Source organism: Leopardus geoffroyi, chromosome A1 (genome assembly GCF_018350155.1).
Source record: "Leopardus geoffroyi isolate Oge1 chromosome A1, O.geoffroyi_Oge1_pat1.0, whole genome shotgun sequence".
Taxonomy (NCBI): domain Eukaryota; kingdom Metazoa; phylum Chordata; class Mammalia; order Carnivora; family Felidae; genus Leopardus; species Leopardus geoffroyi.
Window position 1 is genome coordinate 210,869,064 of NC_059326.1, and position 23,625 is coordinate 210,892,688.

The 23,625-nt window shown below is 39.7% G+C and overlaps 1 protein-coding gene across 1 annotated transcript in view; it reads right to left on the reverse strand.

The window, feature by feature from the left end:
• The window catches only part of LOC123577944 (sperm flagellar protein 2-like), a 185,364-nt gene that overhangs the window by 16,749 nt on the left and 144,990 nt on the right, over nucleotides 1–23,625 (reverse strand). Inside the window, exons 31-33 of the mRNA XM_045440407.1 lie at nucleotides 16,424–16,530; nucleotides 15,301–15,483; nucleotides 2,578–2,670 (exon numbers count right to left, since the gene is read on the reverse strand). Of these exons, the coding sequence (XP_045296363.1) occupies nucleotides 2,578–2,670; nucleotides 15,301–15,483; nucleotides 16,424–16,530 (383 nt within the window). The remainder of the gene's footprint in view (nucleotides 1–2,577; nucleotides 2,671–15,300; nucleotides 15,484–16,423; nucleotides 16,531–23,625) is intronic.

The following is a 23,625-nucleotide window of genomic DNA, read 5'->3' on the forward strand; positions in this document are numbered from 1 at the left end:
CCAGTGTGGCTCAGAGGCAAGCCCTGGGTCACCGAGAGCATAAGTAACAAATCAGAAGAGCTGGGTGGGACCCAAGACTAGTCAAATCCCTCTTCTTAAGAAGGTACAGAGGCCCTCAGTGTGAAGGGACCTGCTCAACATCCTCCAGTGAGTCATGGCAGAATTGGGGACAGAGCCCAGGGCTCCTGACTCTCAGAATTCCTTCTTCACAGAGCATTTTCCCTTCACTGATTTGGTCTTTCCTATTCTAATTACAGCCAAGGACGTAAACTTGTTCTGTTGTTTTATCTTTTTTCTTTGCACACCTTTCCTCAGGATGTTAACCATTAGCTGTTCTTCTTCAACCAAGCAGAGTCAGCAAGGCTAGCTTCTGTGTAGCTAACACTTACATAGGGCTACTCTGTGCCAATCACTCACTCTGCACAACAACCCTGCCAGGGAGGGATTGAAAGAAACCAAGGTGCAGAGAGGTTAGTAATGTCATCAAGACCTTGAAGCTTGCGAGCATTGGAATCTGTGCTTTTAATCCCAGTTTAAGAGCACTGAGACTTATGTAATACTGAGCATTCAGTCTCTGACACACTGAGGGGCAGAAACCACCACACCTTTCTGTCCTCTGGACATCACATTCACATGCACACACTCACACACGCATGTCAGCTATTCTCTGCCCCACTTCTTTCTCAGGCTTCATGGTCCTGTCTCTGCTGCCGACTTTGTTCCTTTCCTCCATGTCACTTCCCAGCAGTCTGGATACTGATATGTGGGAGCCATGCCCTCCCTAGGGACCCAGAGGGCCTTCCCTGCTTCACCGCCTCACAGTCTTAGGGCACAGTCTACCTTCTGGCATTAGCTTCTGGGTGAGCAACTGAAGGGCTCTGCCCTCGGTTGACATTTCTAAAAATTTCTGGTTGGAAAGCAAAGTGCTTTCACGTGACATCATATTCAGATGGCCAGGTTCTTTGCAGAAGAACCTGCTTATGTTGCCCACAGACTTGTTCAAAAAGTCATAGAGAGACGGCCTTCCAAAGGCTTTACAGGGTTGGTCTCCATCCTCCAGTTTCACACTGAAAACCCCCACCATGACCAAGACAAAAAACTGTCCCCACCCTTGCCAGTCTCAGGTCTTGGCCTTTGGTAACTCCTTGACCCCTTTCTCTTTTCTGCTCTCCTGCTAGCATCTGGGAGAGGTGCTTGAACACTGTGCATCCAATTGAAGGGAACTTTTCACTTTAAGTTTGTAATTAGAGTCATGTTCAGTTTCATACTGCAGTTATGAGCAAATGGCTGCCTGGAAATTGGACAATCAATACACCTACTTTGCAGAGATGTCTAAATCCACAGCTCAACTTTTCTCATAGTCTATTGAATTTGGTTGTATTAGGTATATTTTCATATTTTAAACATTTACACTCAAACCAGAGTACTTTACATATATTAAGGTCCTGTTTTCTATTGTGGCCTCAGGGATAGAGGCTAATAATATTATTGATAATAATAATATTGATAATAATATTATTGATAATAATCTAATGGGTCATGGGAAATACTTATGCAACCCTTGGTATGTTGTACAAGTTAATCAAAATCAAAGAGAAATGAACAAAAACATATACAGTAGTCCCCGTTATCTGTGGTTTTGCTTTCTGTGGTTTCAGTCACCCACGGTCCACTGTGGTCCACCTCAGTCCGGAAGCAGATGATCTTCCTTCTGACAAATCATCAGAGGGTCTCTAGTAGCCTAACACTACTTCACAATGCCTACATCATTCATCATACTTCATCTCATCATGTAGGCATTTTATCATCTCACATCATGGCAAGTGAGTATAGTCCAATAAGAAATTTTGAGAGAGAGAGACCATAGTCACATAACTTTCCTTACAGCATATTGTTAGAATTCTTATTTTATTATTAGCTATTACTGTTAGTCTCTTACTGTGCCTAATTTATAAGTTAAACTTTATCATATGTATGTATAGAAAAAAACAGTGTAAGGGATGCCTGCGTAGCTCAGTCAGTTAAGTGTACAGTTCTTGATTTCAGCTCAGGTCATGATCTTACAGTCATGAGATTGAGCCCTACATTGGGCTCTGTGCTGGGCATGGGGCACGCATTAGATTCTCTTTCCTCTCTCCCTCTGCCCTTCCCCTGCTTGTTCTGTACTATCCTCAATTTCAGGCAGACACTTGTGGTCTTGGGATGTATCCCAAGGTGGAGTGGTTACTGTGTTCGTAAAATGATTGTCCTTATCCTAAGCTTTTAGAATTGGAAGGACACTTAGAGACAGATGTGTCGAGTAACGGCTTACCTGGAAGATGAGAAAAGTGAGACCCGAGGGATTACGAAAATTGCTCAAGATCACACAGAGAGTTAACAGCGGGGCTCTGTCTTAAGGCTTTGGTCCCTGCCTCCTCCCCCAGAACTTTTCTGTGCTGCTACCTTATGAACATTAAAGTCTACAACTGGGGGTCGGGTGGGGGTTGGAATCTGAAACAAATTACCAAGTGGAAGAAAAGATTAAGAAATTATTAGTGTTATAGTAGTGAGGTTTTTTTTAAGGATCTCAGCAATTACCTCTATAAGAAGCTCCTTTCTATTGAATGGCAGGGGTTCAAGGGGATTTTCTGGAATTTTTAGATCTTCATCTCTCGTAAACCACAGACCAGCCTATACAAAAAATAAAAATGAAAATTATTAAAGGATTGTTCCTCTCAAAGCCATAGGGATTGAACTCATCTTGTTCAACTGTCTAGAGCACTGGTCTCCGAAATAGGGGGCAAAAACCAAGGGGATGCAGGAGAAAATACCAGAACTTCCACTTACACATATTTTGATAACATTGTTATGTCATTTTTATTTAAAAAATTTGATAATGTAAATAATGTATTAGTTCAGTAGTACACACGTATAATTTATAAATGAAAATCCACATCTTGGGGGTCCTAGCTCTATTATAGCCATCAGAACATGTGATGAAGTTTGGAGGTCACTGCCCTAGATCTTGCCTGCATGGCGATATTCTGGAGGGGTCTGCACTCATAACCCTCGCTCACATTCCTCATGTTCTGTTCATGTTGCTCTCTATTCCCAGAGTCTAGTGTGATGCTGCCAGTGCACGGTGTTGGAAAAACTTTTGCTGAGTGACTGACTGACTCAAGAGCTCAATGGCCTACTCTTTAATGACATCCCTCTTTCTCAGCCCATTATGTGATACTAATCACAGAATCCTCTGATTCCCATTTGGCAATGCCTCTCTTCCTTCCTTCCATCCCTACTCCTGACACCTTGGTGCAGAGCCTCTTTACTTCTGTCACAGGCCACCCCAGTCAGCTCCGAGTTGGTTTGGTTTCTAGTCTCCCTTTTACTTGTTTCAGCTTGTAGTGTGCAACCATATCACTTTCCTCAAAACTTTAACCTTGTCTTATCATTCTCTGCTCAGAAACATTTCCTACTCTTGCTGTGTTGTTCACATCATCCCTCCTACCTGATGTGACTTCCTGCCCACCCATGTAAACCTGCACATCTCTGCATTCTCTGTTCCAATCACACTTCCCTAGAGACACCTTCCTTGATCTTGCCTCTGAACTCCAATTTGACTTGTTTATACCACACACTGGATATTTGGTCCATTCCTTTAGGTGTTGCCGTTCATGCCTGCTGTTGAACATGTCTTAGGTTTAAAGGATATGTCGTGTCATGCTTAATTTTTGTACATGGTAAGCACTTCATATTCATATGAATTTTGTTCCTAGGTCTAGCTTTCTTACCATCTTCCAGAGTGACAACCCACTCTCAGCACTATTTCCAAGAGGCATTGGCTTGCTTAATCTGACTCTGGCCTATGCTCTTCCAAGGATCACCTGTGTTTTGAGAAAAGGCTGGAATGGCATTGGGTAACTTGTCAGCGGATACAGATCCCAAAGGTGAGAACTGGGGTTTCTTTTAATTTGGAACAAAGGAGATGATGGTCATGTGGAACCCTGTGAGAGAGAAGACCCAGGAGAAGCTTAAAGTCCAGCATGAGCTCAGGCTTTGAATGTGCTTTTGTATTGACCAAGAGGAGACCCTTGCCCAATAGCTAATCTGTGGAAGGTAAGTACCAATCAATGGGAGAATAGAGGTAAAGAACATAGGTAAGAGACATGATGGGGCACCAAAGTTCAGAATTACCCTCCTGTCTTAAACAACAAGAAAAATAAACAACTTAAATGAAAGATGATTTTCCAGACATCAGACAACAGGCAATACAGCACATTAATTCCTGAACTAAGGAAAGCTACCAAAGAGTCCTATTAGTGTTCCAGCCTGGATGGAGTTTCTAGGCTTCAGTGCCAGGAGATGCATCCAAATAGAGCCTGGTGACCTTCCTGATTTGAGAAGGCAGACTCTATTATTGAGGCAGGCTGAGATGGCTAGAATTTTCAGGGTGGACTACTAAAGATGCACTGAGGACAAGCCATAGAGATCCACAGAGGGATCTCTGCAAGTCTTGAGTGATAGCCAATCTGTGGATGTGTGTTTGTGGAAGATACCAGAAGCTGGAGAAAGAACCAGAGGAAAGGAGTAAGCTGAACAATTCCTGAGACACACACAGGGCTGGGAAGAGTCCATGTTACCACCAGGCAGAGTGGAAGGATCTCCTCAAACACAGGCATTGAAGAGAGCCCCCAGGAGATAACTGCCTTAACAGTGGGGCCAGATTGGCCACTCTGGACCCATTCTTACAAATTTTATTGTAACCTTGAGAGGATAGAAGTGATTCCAAGTAACACTGATGCAGGCCCAATAATATTTAAATGTATATAAAGTTGGGCATCCAACAAAATAAGATTCACAACATCTGGCATCCAATATAAAGTTACTAGGTATTCAGAAAAGCCATGACATATGACCCATAGTCAGAAGAAACATCACTCAAAGAAAACAAACACAAAAATGACACAGATGATAGAATGAACAGAGAAAGATGTTCATTTGTCTATTCTAAATACATTTCATTTGTTCAAGGAGATAGAGAAACACATGCATATATTGAAGAGAGAAATGGAAGATACAACTAAGAACCAACCTGAATTATTAGAGACAAAAAATTTAATAACTGAAATGAAAAATACACTACATGGTATTAATAATAACAGATTCAGTTCTGCAGAGGAAATCATCAGTAAACTTGAAGACATAGGAATAGAAATGAATACAAAGTAAAGCATAGAGAAAAAAAATGGGAAAAAAATGAACCAAGCCTCAGTGACCTCTGGGACAGTACATACGTGATTAGATTTTGAGAAGGGGTGGGGGTGCAGAAAAAAAATTTAGAAAAAAATCCTCAAAAGTTTCCAATCTGACAAAAATTACAAAACCCACAGATTTTCAAGAGCTCAGTGAACCCCAGGCAGAAGGAACATGAAGAAAACCACACCAAACGACACAGTAATCATTGCTGAAAACTGGGGATGAAGAGGAAATATTAAATGAAGCTAGAGGGGAAAAAAAGAAACAGAGGATCTCAAACCCTCCTACCATTGCTCAACCAACACTCAATTCCATGTTTAATTGTTCCAATGCACAGGAATTTCCCCTGATCCTTAAAATCAAGGAATCATTCATACTAGTTTTCTAATAATATATGCTATTGCATAAATTAAGAAAAAATCGTGTATTATGCACACAAGAGGGCCACTTTAGAAAGGAAAAAAAAAAACTAACCTGACTGGAAAACAACTTATAATTACTAAAAAGTCATCCGTGGGTAGATCCAACACGGCAGAGAAGTAGGAGAACCTGAAATTCCCTTGTCCTTTAAACACAGCAGTGTTGAGGCCAAAGGACTTTGAATTCGAAGAGTCCAGGCTGCTGAGTGAAAGAGATGTCTTTGGGGACCCATGGGGACAACGTGGTGGGCCATAGGTGTGTGATTGTGAACTGGGAGAGATGAAACGGGCAGCATAGGCATGGAAGGGAGGGATCCCCTTCTGCAGAGAGACAAAGGGAAGAGAAAAAGAAGCTGGGAAAGTGTAGGACTGTATCTGGACGAGAGAAAGACCATGGATGGGGATGGAGAAAGATCCAAACTCTAACTGCGGGGCTTTCTCCGAACTGGGGCAGGCTGCCCAGTTAGCGCACCTGGGAAGGAAGGGAGTCAATCCTGGGCTCCGTAACTAGCTCAGAGGCACAGTCCGCAGTGGGAGAAAGCAACCCCTTTCCTGGATGGCTGTGGGAAGAAGGTATATAGCTGTTCAAAGGGCAAAAACTGCCTGCGCCAACCAGCCACGGGCCATATATATAGGCGGCGCGGAGCAGCACTTCCCTGGAACCGGGGTGCAGGGAGAGGGACCCTTTAAAACATTGGGGTTTAAATCCCAGCTTAGTGCCAGGGAGGTACGGGAGTCATCGGACCAGGACAAACTGCCTCATTGGCGCCAGTGGGGCACTGCAAGGATGGCCTGAACAGAGTGGTTTGGGCTACCGGGTCTGGGGAGGTGAGACTGTGGTGTCACCATTTTTCTCCCTGTCACTGACAAGGTGGGGCTTCAGGGAAGGACAGCAGGCCCACAGTGGAGGTGGGACCCGCCTACACCAAACCACGCCCCTCCGTGCCTGGTAACTGTAGCGGGATTGAGGCTGAGTCACCACACAGTCCCTCCTCCAGACCAGCGCTGCCATTGGTTCCAAGGCATCCAGCAGTTTTGCATTTCCTGATTTAATTCTTGGACAATTTTTATTATATATATATAATTTTATATATTTAAATATATTTATATTTAATACAGATTATATTATGTATAATATATTATACATATATGTATATATGTATATTATTATATTATGTATAATATAATATATACAATATATAATATATAATATATATTATACATAATATAATCTGTATTAAATATAAATTATATATAAATACATATTAAATATATAATATATAAACATTATATATAATATATATTTTATATATATGTATAATTTTATATATAATATATATTTTATATTATATAATTATATATATAATTTATATTTTATATATAATATATATATTTTATATATAATATATATAATTTTTTTCTTCCTTTTCTCTTTTTTATTTCTTCCCTCCTCTAATCTGGTTATTCTGATTGTTGGTTTGTTTAAGCAGACATATTTAATCTATTCTGTTTATACCTGTTCTACCTCTCCTTTAGTTTCCTCTCCCTCTCTCTCTGGATTAAGCCATACAGTTTCTCTGGTCAATTTTCTTTTCTTTTCTCTTTTCCCGCCCCTGTCGTTTCTCTCTTTGTATGAGATAAGGCCTCTTCCATCAACACTGCTCCCACCGTGGTTTAGTTGTAGAGGGTGTTTCTGGTTTTTTGTTTTTGTTTGTGTTTTGTTTCATTTGTTTTTGTTTTTTGTTTGTTTTCCTTTCCAGGGCTACTTCAATGAACAAATTAAAGCACACCTGGTGGAGGGTCCAAAACATCACTATGAGTACAGAGATAAAGCAACCAAAGTCATAACAACAGAGAGCAAATAACACACGCCTGAAGGGCCAGGCCTTGGACAGTGTATGACCCTTCTTTAAGAAAGTAGTGCTGGGGCGCCTGGGTGGCTCAGTTGGTTAAGTGTCTGAATTCGGCTCAGGTCATGATCACATGGTTCGTGAGTTCGAGCCCTGCATTGGGCTCTGTGCTGACAGCTCAGAGCCTGGAACCTGCTTTGGATTCTGTGTCTCCCTCTCTCTCTGCCCCTCCCCCACTCACACTCTGTTTCTCTCTCTCTCTCTCAAAAATAAATAAACATTAAAAAAACAAAGTAGTGCTCACTGGTGCAGGGCAAATAGCAAGATTTAAAACACATACGGGACAGAAAACTAGTCAAAATGATGAAACAGAAGAATTCTCCTCAAAAATTCCAGGAAGAAATGACAGCTAAATAATTGCTCAAAACAGACATAAACAATATAACTGAAAAAGAATTTAGAATAATAGTCATAAAATTAATATCTGGGCTTGAAAAAAGCATAGAAGACAGCAGAGAATCTATTGCTACAGAGATCAGGAACTAAAAAATACTCATGTTGAATTAAATAATGTTGTAAATGAGGTGCAAAATAAACTAGAGGTGGTCACCACAAGGATTGAAGAGGCAGAGGGGAGAATAAGTGAAACAGAAGATAAAATTATGGAAAAAGATGAAGCTGAAAAAAGGTAGATAAAAAAATTCTAGACCACGAGGGGAGAATTAGAGAACTAAGTGATTCAATGAAATGTAATAATATCTATATCATAGGAGTTCCAGAAGAAGAGGAAGAGAGAGAGAAAGGGACAGAAAGTGTACTTGAACAAATCATAGCTGAGAACTCCCCCAATCTGGGGAAGGAAACAGACACTGAAATCCGGAAGGCACAGAGAACACCCTTCAGACATAACAGGAATCAATCTTCTGCATGACAAACCATAGTGAAACTGGCAAAATACAAAGATAAAGAGGGAATTCTGAAGGCAGCTAGGGACTAACGGGCCTTAACCTACAAAGGTAGGCACATAAGGGTAGTAGGAGACCTATCTACTGAAACTTGGCAGGCCAGAAGGGAGTGGCAGGAAATATTCAATATGCTGAATAGGAAAAATATACAGCCAAGGATTCTTTATCCAGCAAAGCTGTCATTCAGAATAGGAGAGATAAAGGTTTTCCCAGACAAACAAAAACTAAAGGAGTTCATCACCAACTAAACCAGCCCTACAAGATATCTGAAGGAGGACTCTGTGAATGGAATGTTGCAAAGACCACAAAGACCAGAGACATCACTACAAGCATGAAGCCTACAGATAACACAATGACTCTAAATCCATACCGTTAAAATAATTACATTCAATGTAAATGGACTAAATGCTCCAATAAAAAGACATAAGGTATCAGAATGGATAAAAAAACAAGACCCATCTATTTTCTGTCTACAAGAGACTCATTTTAGACCTGAGGGCACCTTCAGATTGAAACTGAGGGGATGGATAACCATCTATCATGATACTGGAAGTCAAAAGGAAGCCAGAGTAGCCATACTTATAACAGACAAATTAGATTCTAAACTAAAGGCTGTAACAAGAGATGAAGAAAAGCATATATCATAATTATGGGGTCTATCCATCAAGAAGAGCTAACCATTACAAATGTTTATGCACCCAATTCAGAGTCACCCAAATATATAAAACAATTAGTCACAAACATAAGCAACCTTATTGATAAGAATGTGGTAATTGTAGGGGACTTTAATACTTCACTTACAACAATGGACAGATCATCTAGGCAGAAAATCAATAAAGAAACAAGGGCCCTGAATGATACACTGGACCAGATGGACTTGACAGATATATTCAGAGCTTTTCATCCTAAAGAAGCAGAATACACATTCTTCTCAAGTACACATGGAACATTCTCCAAGATAGATCACATACTGGGTCACAAAAGAATTGAGATCATACTGTGCATATTTTGAGATCACAATGCCATGAAACTTGAAATCAACCACAGGAAAAAGTTTGGAAAACCTCAAAATGCACAGAGGTTAAAGAACATCCTACTAAAGAATGAACGGGTCAATCAGGCAATTAAAGAAGAAATTTAAAAATGTATGGAAACAAACGAAAATGAAAACATGACAGTCCAAACCCTCTGGGATGCAGCAAAGGCAGTTCTAAGAGGAAAATACATGGCAATCCAGGCCTATATCAACAAACAAGAAAAATCCGAAATACAAAATCTAACGACACACCTGAAAGAACTAGAAGCAGAAACTCCAAGGCCAGCAGAAGAATAGAAATAATAAAGATCAGAGAAAAAAGAAACAACATATAATCCAAACAAAACAAAACAAAACAAAACAGGAGAACAGATTAATGAAACTAAGAGCTTGTTTTTTGAGAAAATAAACACAGTTGATAAACACCTAGCCGGACTTCTCAAAAAGAAGAGAGAGGACCCAAATAGATAAAATTACGAATGAAAAAGGACTTATCACAACTAATCCATCAGAAATACAAACAATTATCAGAGAATACTATGAAAAATTAGATGCTAACAAACCGGACAACCTGGAGGAAATGGACAAATTCCTAGACACTCACACACTACCAGAACTCAAATGGAAGAATTAGAAAATTTGAACAGACCCATAACTAGTGAAGAAATTGAATCAGTTATCAAAAATCTCCTAACAAATAAGAGTCTGGACCAGATGTCTTCCCAGGGGAATTGTACCAAACATTTAAAGCAGAGTTAATACCTATCCTTCTCAAGCTGTTCCAAAAAATTGAAATGGATGGAAAGCTTCCAGACTCATTGTATGAATCCAGCATTATTTTGATTCCCAAACCAGACAGAGACCCAGCAAAAAAAGAGAACTACAGGCAAATATCCCTGATGAATATAGATGAAAAAATTCTCAATAAGATACTAGCAAATCGAATTCAACAGTATATAAAAAGAATTATTCACCATGATCAAGTGGGATTCATTCCTAGGCTACAGGGCTTGTTCAATATTTGCAAATCAATCAATATGATACATCACATTAATAAAAGAATGGATAAGAACCATATGATCCTGTCAATAGATTCAGAAAAAGCATTTGACAAAATATAGCATCCTTCCATAATAAAAACCCTCAAGAAAGTTGGGAACAGAAGGAACATAAGATAAAGATCTTAAAAGCCATATATGAAAAGCCCACAGCTAATATCATCCTCAATGGGGAAAAAATGAGAGCTTTCACCCTGAGATCAGGAACACGACAGGGATGTCCACTCTCACCACTGTTGTTTAACATAGTGTTGGAAGTCCTAGCATCAGCAGACAACAAAATGAAATAAAATGCATCAAAACTGGCAAAGAAGTCAAACTTTCACTTTTCTCAGATGACATGATACTCTAAATGGAAAACCCAAAGACTCTACCAAAAGGCTGCTAGAACTGATACATGAATTCAATAAAGTCTCAGGGTACAAAATCATTGTACAGAAACCAGTTGCATTTCTATACACCAATAATGAAGCAATAGAAAGAGAAATCAAGAAACTGATCTCATTTACAATTTCACCAAGAACCAAAAAATACCTAGGAATAAACCTAACCAAAGATATGAAAGATCTATATGCTTAAAACTATAGAAAACTTATGACAGAAATTGAAGAAGACACAAAGAAATAGAAAAGCATTCTATGCTCATGGAGTGGAAGAACAAATATTGTTAAAATGTCAATATTACCCAAAGCAATCTACACATTCAATGCAATCCAATAAAAATTGCACCAGCATTCTTCTCAAAGCTAGAACAAATAATCCTAAAATTTGTATGGAACTACAAAAAAACCTGAATAGCCAAAGTAATATTGAAGAAGAAAACCAAAGTGGGAGGCATGATAATCCCAGACTTTATCCTCTACTACAAAGTTGTAATCATCAAGACAGTATGGTACTGGCACAAAAACAGACACATAGACCAGTGGAATAGAATAGAGAACCCAGAATTGGACCCACAAAGGTACAGCCTACTAATCTTTGACATAGCAGGAAAGAGTATCCAATGGAAAAAAGACAAGTCTCTTTAGCAAATAGTGCTGGGAGAACTGGACAGCAACATGCAGAATAATGAAACTATACCACTTTCTTATACCACACACAAAAATAAACTCAAAATGGATGAAAGACCTAAATGTGAGACAGGAAACCATCAAAACCCTAGAGGAGAAAGCAGGCAACAACCTCTTTGACCTCAGCCGCAGCAATTTCTTGCTCAACACATCTCCAAAGGCAAGTGAATTAAAAGCAAAAATGAACTATTGGGACCTCACCAAGATAAAAAGCTTCTGCACTGCAAAGGTAACAATCAACAAAACTAAAAGGCAACTGAAGGAATGGGAAAAGATATTTGCAAATGATATATTGGATAAAGGGTTAGTATCCAAGAACTTCCCAAACTCAACACCTGAAAAACAAATAATCCAGTGAAGAAACGGACAGAAGACATGAATAGACACTTTTCCAAAGAAGACATCCAGATGGCCAACATACACATGAGAAGATGCTCAGCATCACTCATCATCAGGGAAGTACAAATCAAAACCATACTGAGATACCACCTCACATTGGTCAGAGTGGCTAAAATTAACAAATCAAGAAACAACAGATGCTGGCAAGGATGTGGAGAAATGGGAACCTTCTTGCACTGTTGGTGGGAATGCAAACTGGTGCAGCTTCTCTGGAAAACAGTGTGGAGGTTCCTTAAAAAACAAAACAAAACAAAAAAACAATAGAACTACCCTACGACCCAGCAATAGCACTACTAGGAGTTTATCCAAAGGATACAGGAGTGCTGATTCATAGGGGCACATATACCCCAATGTTTATAGCAGCACTTTCAACAATAGCCAAATTATGGAAAGAGCCTAAATGTCCATCAACGGATGAATGGATAAAGATGTGGTTTATATATATAATGGACTACTACTTGGCAATGAGAAAGAATGAAATCATGCTACTTGCAGCAACATGGATAGAACTGGAAGGTATTATGCTAAGTGAAATAAGTCAGTCAGAGAAAGACAGATATCATATGTTTTCACTCATATGTGGAACCTGAGAAACTTAACAGAAAACCATGGGGGAAGGGAAGGGGAAAAATAATTACAAACCTAGATGGAAGGAGGCAAACCATAAGAGACTCTTAAGTACAGAGAATAAAATGAGGGTAGATGGGTGGGCGGGGAGAGGGGAAAGTGGGTGATGGGCATTGAGGAGGGCACTTGCTGGGATGAGCACTGGGTGTTTTACGTATGTGATGAACCACAGGAATCTACCCCCAAAACCAAAAGTACACTGTACACACTGTATGTTAGCCAATTTGACAATATATTTTTAAAAAAAGTCATCTGTGAAAATTTTAGCAATGTGAAATGTTAAATGTGAACTTGTATAGGAGGGTTTGCATTGATGCAACAAGGTTCTGTCACCCATGTCTTGACTCATTGGGTTATTAGATGATTTCTCCTTAAAAGATGGAGTGCCCCCTCTCTCTTGCCACGACATGGCCAATGTATTTTTTTTTTAACTTTTTCTTAAAGAGTGAGTGCTGCATTGTTTGGATCCCAGAACATCTGGCTCACTGAGCCTGCAATAACACGCATCCTCATAGACAGAAGGTGAGCTGGGAGTTCAATATCAAAGAATCCTACACAGTGTGGCTCAGTCTCCACATGCGGTGGAGGCAAGCATGTGAGAGACAGCTGCAGGATGGCTGGGGGCTTTTATCCTTGCAGCGCCCAGCCCAGGTACACAGCCCAACCCACTTTAACTCTCTCATTCCATTTTAGACGCTGGAGAAATCAGCACACTCTTAAGTGGCTGTTGTGGCGAGCTTGCTGTTCATCAAAAGAAAAGAAAAAAGACAGAACAAAAAGCCGAGTAGAGAACCCTTCTATGCTAGAGAACTCCATTTCAGTGATGTGTGTTATGTTATTTTACTGTTCTAATGTAGCATTTTTAACACATCTCATAAAATTTTGCTCTAGAAGTGGTTTTGACTTTTCCCATATAACTTTTGTTTTGTTTTGTTTTTGTTTTTGTTTTTGTTTTTGTTGTGTGTGTATATGCTGTATGTTTAAGCTGGCCAAGTGTTGGAAACCTGGGAAAGTCATGTGTGAAGGTCAAGTGGGTCTTCTTGTCCTGGGGCTCCTGTGGGGGGATCTGGGTGGACAGGGAGAATGCCAACCTTGGAAATCAACTGCTCCCCAGACACAGGAGGTGTTCAGATAAGTACTTCTGAGTTTCTTTCAAATGCAGCAGCCAGCTTTCTCTAAGAAATTTACACTTTTGGTAAAGGAGCTTTCTGGTTTTCGCTCAGCGTTTTAGTAAAAATTGCCAATATCCTTTGTTCGCTTCATGTTGTACAAAAGGATGTTTAAATTGATATCCTGTGTTAATTGGCACAGACTATAGTGAAGATTGGTAATTTCGCAAGTGTTCACTTTTAAAAATCTTAACTTGATGATGAAAAGAGAGTAAGTTTTGTTCTGCTGTTTTTGTTTTCACAAAATCATTTTTTCACATGTTTTAAGCGGAACACAGTGATAGAATTCATAAATTGCTCTACTTGGGAAGAACATATATCAAAAAGCACAATCAGCTGAGCATCTGTCTTGATCAGGAACCTCCTCTTGAAGGAACCGCCTCATATTCTAGTGTTACTTCCTCTGGCTCAACAGCATGAATGTGGGAACACCAGGATTGTCTATAAGCATGCCATCTGTTAATTAAGGTCAAAAAGAGAACCAGGAAGGGATGTGCTCTTTCAAGATTGAAATATACATGAGATATAGGAACCTACAGAGTATTACCCTATTTCAGAATTAGTACCTTATAAACATTTACATCTTTTGTGTCTACCAGCAATGTGCAATGGTGAGCAATAGGATGATTTCAATTAATCGACACAAAATAAGTAATTCAGGCCCTCTTAGTTACGGGGTTTTATTCTCCTTCGTTACTAAAACTTCTAAAAAATGAATTGACTTTTCTTATCTTCACTTCCTGAAAACCATTTAGTCAATTCTCTGCAATCTGGATTCTGGACTCCCCAAAATTACTCTGGTAAAGGCCACCAGTTATAAATACCATCTGCCAAGCCCAATGACCAGGTATCATGTTACTGGTTATCCATCACTTTCCATACTTCCGTTGGGTGTCTCATCCATTCATAAACTTAACAATTGCCTACATGATAGTGACTTGCAACCCCTCCTGCATCTGCTGTTATCAGATTGGATGTTTCTGTCTGCATTTCCGACAGACATTTCAAACTCAACTTGTCAAAAACTATTTCATCATTCACCAAAAGAAAAAAAAAATCTTCCCCTTTCCCTGTGTTCATATTCCTGGATAGTACTGTTGTCACTCCAAGAGTACTGGATATTGAGCATTAGACATATTAAAAGCTCTGCAGGTGATTCTAATTTACAGCCAAGTTCACTGTGTAGGAGTTGGAAGAAGGATAATGAAATTTATGTGACTTCTTTCAGAACTCTTAGTTCCCCAAGCATCTCTGGTTTTTTCTATATCCTTTCCCTGGGGGGTGGGGGGGGTGGAATCTAGACTTCCACCTGGGACTTGGACAGTGTCTCTGCTGCTAACGGGTACCCAGACATAGACAGTCAAAGGGCAGAACACTGGCCCAAGACCTGGCAATGTGACATCAGTGAGTAATACATTTCTTAGGTCAAAAGCACCCTGGTATTATTAGTGCCACTATGTGCTGGTAGCAACCTGCATATACTGCTCGAAAGTGATGGTGCCCAACTGCTCTTCATCCACAGCCTTGAACCTCTGCAGGGTCTCAAGGAGCTCTTCCTCCAGGGGGATGGGCCAAGGCATCGAGATTACTAATAGGAATTTCCGCCAGTCCACAAACGCTGAGTTAATTATTAATAAAGATGCTAACTCCTGCAACTAGAAGAAAACAGGAAATGCCATTGGAATATTTGTATGATTCTCTCTTGAAGCTCTATTGCTTCCTGTTTCTTTGTAAGGCATTCAGATGAAGCAAAGAGGAGTTTATATTGGTGAATAGAGCCAGTTCTCAGGCTTGTTCCCCAACTCACACCAGACAGTACCTAGACAGTGTTTCATTTTTTGCTTCCTTGACATTTGGGTTTTTTGCTTACTGTTACACAACGAATTTACACGTGTGACTTGACTCCAGCGATAGTACCTTTTTGACAGTGGAAGAATAAAGATTATAGAAGTGGCTGGGAAAGGGCCCTACAGCCAGTAGGGAGATACTATAGCCATTTTGTTTTCTGATACATCCTTAAGGAACAGGGCAAGAACTGCCAGAATCATCTACTGTTACTGGTTAGGATCATTCCTTCCTGAAGTAACAGATACAAATTCACAGGCTGAGACTTATAGTCTCCATAATGTTTCATTGACTATTAACATCGTCATTCATTCTTTAAATGCTAAGCACGCACACGGTACATCTTACATTCAAGTTCATTTATATATTCATTCAAGTTTTATCGATTGCCTACTAAATTTCAGACACTGTACAAGTACTGGTGATTTTTACTGTTTTTTATTCTTATTATTTTATTTTATATTTATTTACTTATTTATTTTTTGAGACAGAGAGAGACAGAGCATGAGCAGGGGAGGGGAAGAGAGAGAGGGAGACACAGAATCTGAAGCAGGCTCCAGGCTCTGAGCTGTCAGCGTAGAGCCCGACGCAGGGCTCAAACTCACAAACTGCGATCATGACCTGAGCTGAAGTCGGATGCTTAACTGACTGAGCCACCCAGGCGCCCTCGTACTGGTGATTTTTAAACTATTGACTTAATCAAATAAGAAGAATTCTGAGTTTTGAAACCCAAACAAAATGGAAACTTACTTCAGTTTGAGTGAGGTGCATCCAAATACTAGGAAAGTTGTTTGTTCCAAGGTTCAGGGTTACCAAATCCAGCAGAATGTCAGTAAATGATTTATGTCCTATTATGCCTACAATACAATGAAAAATATTTTTTCAATTAGATTGTGTGACAGGGATTTTGTTTCTTTTGCTAAAATAGTACCCAAATGGGTATTTGTACAATCATTTTATTCATATTATTTAAAACTGTAAACTTTAGAGAAACAGAAGACATTTTAAAATGAAAATTATAATCAATTTCCTGATAAGCTCTCATTACTGTTTCTCAGCGAAGTCAAAATGTCTTTTTTTGGCTAGGTAATAAATCATTTCAGATTGGGCAAAATACTGAGATTTTATACTTTAATTTGGAAACTTCCTTCGACTTTGTGCTCAGAATAGGTCGAATTACAAAAGAAAAACAACTCTAGGTTTTCCTACATACAGTAGAGCACAAGAGCAAAATATTTTGGTGAGTATGGGATAAAGTTGTCTCAAATACATGCAAATCATAGATTTTTTTAATGTTATTTTTTATTTTTTAAAATTTGCATCCAAATTAGTTAGAATAGATTTGTTTTTTGTCAACTCAGGGACACTTGAGTTGTTAAACTACTGGATTGGAACTTATAATTTAATCATCTGGTTGGTTCACTATTCCAAAATATTTCATAAAAGATCACCACACTTTAAATGCTTTGCTCTTATACACTAATCCATTTTATTCTGTCCAAAAGAGAAGTCTGTTTTGCCTGCCACTAATTTCAAATCACATGCACATGCATTAAAAAAGAAATAGAGATTTGAGGCTTCTGGGAAGATGGCCGCGTAGGAGGACGCTAAGCTCACCGCGTCCTGCGGATCACTTAGATTCCACCCACACCTGCCTAAATAACCCAGAAAATCGCCAGAAGACTAGCAGAATGGATTCTCCAGAGCCAAGCGCAGACGAGAGGCCCATGGAAAAGGGTAGGAAGGGTGGAGAGGCGGTGCACACTACACGGACTGGCAGGAGGGAGCCGGGGTGGAGGGGCAGCCCACTGTCCAAGCAGAGCCCCGGAGTCTGGCTTGCAAAAGCGGAGGGGCTGGACGGAGTGTGTTCAGACAGTGAGCGGGACTTAACATCTGGAAGGTTATAAGTTAACAGCTCTGCTCGGAGAGTGGGAGGACTGGAGGACAACTGGAGGGAGAGTTGTTGAGCCATGGACAACAGAACGCAGCTTGGTGGGGAACAAAGGCGCTCACCAGTGCCATCTCCCTTGCCCATCCCCCAGCCAAAATTGCAAAGGGAACCGGTTTCTGCCAGGGAACTTGCTTGCACTGCGCAAACACCCAATGCTGTGTTTCTGTGGAACCATCCCTCCGGTGGCATGTCTGACTCCCGCCTGGTGCCGCAGGGACCCTCCTGAAGCTGATCTCCGAAGGAAAAGTGAGCTGAGCCTACCCCTCCTGCCCTTGTGCACCCTGCTGATCCACCCCAGCTAATACGCCAGATCCCCAGCACCACAAGCCTGGCAATGTGCAAGTAGCCCGGATGGGCCATGCCATTCCACAGTGAATCCTGCCCCTAGGAGAGGGGAAGAGAAGGTACACACCAGTCTGACTGTTGCCCCAGCGGTGGGCTGGGGGCAGACATCAGGTAAGACTGTGGCCCCACCCACCAACGCAAGTTATTCAAGACAGCACAGGGGAAGTGCCCCGCAGTCCCGCACCACTCCAGGGACTATCCAAAATGACAAAACGGAATAATTCCTCTCAAAAAAACATCCAGGAAATAACGACAGCTAATGAACTGATCAAAAACGATTTAAACAATATAACAGAAAGTGAATTTAGAATAATAGTCATAAAATTAATCGCTGGGCTTGAAAACAGTATAAAGGACAGCAGAGAGTCTCTTGCTACAGAGATCAAGGGACTAAGGAACAGCCAGGAGGAGCTAAAAAATGCTATTAACGAGCTGCAAAATAAAATGGAGATGACCACAGCTCGGATTGAAGAGGCAGAGGAGAGAATAGGTGAACTAGAAGATAAAGTTATGGAAAAAGAAGAAGCTGAGAAAAAGAGAGATAAAAAAATCTAGGAGTATGAGGGGAAAATTAGAGAACTAAGTGATGCACTAAAGAGAAATAATCTATGCATAATTGGTATTCCAGAGGAGGAAGAGAGAGGGAAAGGTGCCGAAGGTGTACTTGAAGAAATAATAGCTGAGAACTTCCCGGATCTGGGGAAGGAAAAAGGCATTGAAATCCAAGAGGCACAGAGAACTCCCTTCAGACGTAACTTGAATCGATCTTCTGCATGATGTATCATAGTGAAACTGGCAAAATACAAGGATAAAGAGAAAATTCTGAAAGCAGCTAGGGATAAACGTGCTCTAACATATAAAGGGAGACCTATAAGACTTGTGACCGATCTCTCTACTGAAACTTGGCAGGCCAGAAAGGAATGGCAGGAAATCTTCAATGGGATGAACAGACAAAAAATATGCAGCCGAGAATCCTTTACCCAGCAAGTCTGTCATTTAGAATAGAAGGAGAGATAAAGGTCTTCCAAAACAAACAAAAACTGAAGGAATTCATCACCACTAAACCAGCCCTACAAGAGATCCTAAGGGGGATCCTGTGAGACAAAGTACCAGAGACATCACTACAAGCATGAAACCTACAGACATCACAATGACTCTAAACCCATATCTTTCTATAATAACACTGAATGTAAGTGGAATAAATACGCCAACCAAAAGACATAGGGTATCAGAATGGATAAAAAAACAAGACCCATCTATTTGCTGTCTACAAGAGACTCATTTTAGACCTGAGGACACCTTCAGATTGAGAGTGAGGATATGGAGAACTATTTATCATGCTACTGGAAGTCAAAGTAAGCTGGAGTAGCCACACTTATATCAGACAAACTAGACTTTAAATTAAAGGCTCTAACAAGAGATGAAGAAGGGCATTATATAATAATTACAGGGTCTATCCATCAAGAAGAACTAACAATTATAAATGTCTATGCGCTGAATACGGGAGCCCCCAAATATACAAAACAATTACTCACAAACATAAGCAACCTTATTGATAAGAATGTGGTAATTGCAGGGGACTTTAACACCCCACTCACAGCAATGGATAGATCATCTAGACACACAATCAATAAAGAAACAAGGACCCTGAATGATACATTGGATCAGATGGACTTGACAGATATATTTAGAACTCTGCATCCCAAAGCAACAGAATATACTTTCTTCTCGAGTGCACATGGAACATTCTCCAAGATAGATCACATACTGGGTCACAAAACAGCCCTTCATAAGTTTACAAGAATTGAAATCATACCATGCATACTTTCAGACCACAATGCTATGAAGCTTGAAATCAACCACAGGAAAAAGTCTGGAAAACCTCCGAAAGCATGGAGGTTAAAGAACACCCCACTAAAGAATGAATGGGTCAACCAGGCAATTAGAGAAGAAATTAAAAAATATATGGAAACAAACGAAAATGAAAATACAACAATCCAAATGCTTCGGGACGCAGCGAAGGCAGTCCTGAGAGGAAAATACATTGCAATCCAGGCCTATCTCAAGAAACAAGAAAAATCCCAAATACAAAATCTAACAGCACACCTAAAGGAAATAGAAGCAGAGCAGCAAAGACACCCCAAATCCAGCAGAAGAAGAGAAATAATAAAGATCAGAGCAGAAATAAACAATATAGAATCTAAAAAAACTGTAGAGCAGATCAACGAAACCAAGAGTTGGTTTGTTGAAAAAATAAACAAAATTGATAAACCTCTAGCCATGCTTCTCAAAAAGAAAAGGGAGATGACCCAAATAGATAAAATCATGAACGAAAATGGAATTATTACAACCGATCCCTCAGAAATAAAAGCAATTATCAGGGAATACTATGAAAAATTATATGCCAACAAACTGGACAACCTGGAAGAAATGGACAAATTCCTAAACACCCACACACTTTCAAAACTCAAACAGGAGGAAATAGAAAGCTTGAACAGACCCAAAACTAGCAAAGAAATTGAATCGGTTATCAAAAATATCCCAACAAATAAGAGTCCAGAACCAGATGGCTTCCCTGGGGAATTCTACCAGACATTTAAAGCAGAGATAATACCTATCCTTCTCAAGCTATTCCAAGAAATAGAAAGGGAAAGAAAACTTCCAGACTCATTCTATGAAGCCAGTAGTACTTTGATTCCTAAACCAGACAGAGACCCAGTAAAAAAAGAGAACTACAGGCCAATATCCCTGATGAATATGGATGCAAAAATTCTCAATAAGATACTAGCAAATCGAATTCAACAGCATATAAAAAGAATTATTCACCATGATCAAGTGGGATTCATTCCTGGGATGCAGGGCTGGTTCAACATTCGCAAATCAATCAACGTGACACATCACATTAATAAAAGAAAAGATAAGATCCATACGATCCTGTCAATCAATGCAGAAAAAGCATTTGACAAAATTCAACATCCTTTCTTAATAAAAACCCTCAAGAAAATCGGGGTAGAAGGAACATACTTAAACATCATAAAAGCCATTTATGAAAAACCCACAGCTAATCTAATCCTCAATGGGGAAAAACTGAGAGCTTTTTCCCTGAGATCAGGAACATGACAGGGATGTCCACTCTCACCGCTGTTGTTTAACATAGTGTTGGAAGTGCTAGCATCAGCAATTAGACAACAAAAGGAAATCAAGGGATCAAAATTGGCAAAGATGAAATCAAGCTTTCACTTTTTGCAGATGACATGATATTATATATGGAAAGTCCAATAGACTCCAGCAAAAGTCTGCTGGAACTGATACATGAATTCAGCAAAGTTTCAGGATACAAAATCAATGTACAGAAATCAGTTGCATTCTTATACACTAACAATGAAGCAACAGAAAGACAAATAAAGAAACTGATCCCATTCACAATTGCACCAAGAAGCATAAAATACCTAGGAATAAATCTAACCAAAGATGTACAAGATCTGTATGCTGAAAACTATAGAAAGCTTATGAAGGAAACCGAAGAAGATATAAAGAAATGGAAAAACATTCCGTGCTCATGGGTTGGAAGAATAAATATTGTTAAAATGTCAATACTACCCAAAGCTATCTACACATTCAATGCAATCCCAATCAAAACTGCACCAGCATTCTTCTCGAAGCTAGAACAAGCCATCCTAAAATTCATATGGAACCACAAAAGGCCCCGAATAGTCAAAGTAATTTTGAAGAAGACCAAAGCAGGAGGCATCACAATCCCAAATTTAGCCTCTACTACAAAGCTGTAATCATCAAGACAGCATGGTATTGGCATAAAAACAGACACATAGACCAATGGAATAGAATAGAAACCCCAGAACTAGACCCACAAATGTATGGCCAACTCATCTTTGACAAAGCAGGAAAGAACATCCAATGGAAAAAAGACAGTCTTTTTAACAAATGGTGCTGGGAGAACTGGACAGCAACATGCAGAAGGTTGAAACTAGACCACTTTCTTACACCATTCACAAAAATTAACTCAAAATGGATAAAGGACCTGAATGTGAGACAGGAAACCATCAAAACCCTAGAGGAGAAAGCAGGAAAAGACCTCTCTGACCTTAGCCGTAGCAATTTCTTACTTGACACATCCCCAAAGGCAAGGGAATTAAAAGCAAAAATGAACTATTGGGACCTTATCATGATAAAAAGCTTCTGCACAGCAAAGGAAACAATCAACATAACTAAAAGGCAACCGACAGAATGGGAAGATATTTGTAAATGACATATCAGACAAAGGGCTAGTATCCAAAATCTATAAAGAGCTCACGAAACTCCACACCCAAACAACAAATAATCCAGTGAAGAAATGGGCAGAAAACATGAATAGACACTTCTCTAAAGAAGACATCTGGATGGCCAATAGGCACATGAAAAGATGATCAACATCGCTCCTCATCAGGGAAATACAAATCAAAACCACACACAGATATCACCTCACGCCAGTCAGAGTGGCCAAAATGAACAAATCAGGAGACTACAGATGCAGGAGAGGATGTGGAGAAACAGGAACCCTCTTGCACTGCTGGTGGGAATGCAAACTGGTGCAGCCACTCTGAAAAACAGTGTGGAGGTTCCTCAAAAAATTAAAAATAGATCTACCCTATGACCCAGCAATAGCACTGCTAGGAGTTTACCCAAGGGATACAGGAGTACTGATGCATGGGGGCACTTGTACCCCAATGTTTATAGCAGCACTCTCAACAATAGCCAAATTATGGAAAGAGCTTAAATGTCCATCAACTGATGAATGGATAAGGAAATTGTGGTTTATATACACAATGGAATACTACGTGGCAAGGAGAAAGAATGAAATCTGGCCCTTTGTATCAACGTGGATGGAACTGGAGAGTGTGATGCTAAGTGAAATAAGCCATACAGAGAAAGACAGATACCATATGTTTTCACTCTTATGTGGATCCTGAGAAACTTAACAGAAACCCATGGGGGAGGGGAAGGAAAAAAAAGAAAAAAAAGAGGTTAGAGTGGGAGACAGCCAAAGCATAAGGGACTCTTAAAAACTGAGAACAAACTGAGGGTTAATGGGGGTGGGAGGGAGGGGAGTGTAGGTAATGGGCATTGAAGAGGGCATCTTTTGGGATGAGAACTGGGTGTTGTATGGAAACTAATTTGACAATAAATTTCATATAATAAAAAAAAGAAATAGAAAAACAAAATAAATAAATCTGCTTTAAAAATATCTGTCTAACCCCTCTGACAGAAGTACCTTCTAGAGTCAGGAAAGGCTCCTACATGTATTTGGATATTTCAGGTCCAGAGTAATAGCTATCCTTCCTTGTTTAGAAATAAAAAGAGTAGAACATAGATGTAGCATTTCACATTTTTGTTTTTGCACCTGAATTTTTAGTATTTATAAAAGTCCAATGTGAACTTTATCATTTCTTCTAGCCTTTAAGAAAATGCATTAATCCTTTTAAAATATCAGTGGCTCAGACCAAATACATAATTTTGAGATTTGGAAGTTAGTTTTCTGGGTGGCAAGAGCAGACTTTTTCTTTGATATGACTGGACATCTGATAGGTTGTTCAGAAATAAATTCTCTATCCTTTTTGATCAAACCTGAGTATCCAGTTTTATAGAGATGAGAAATTTT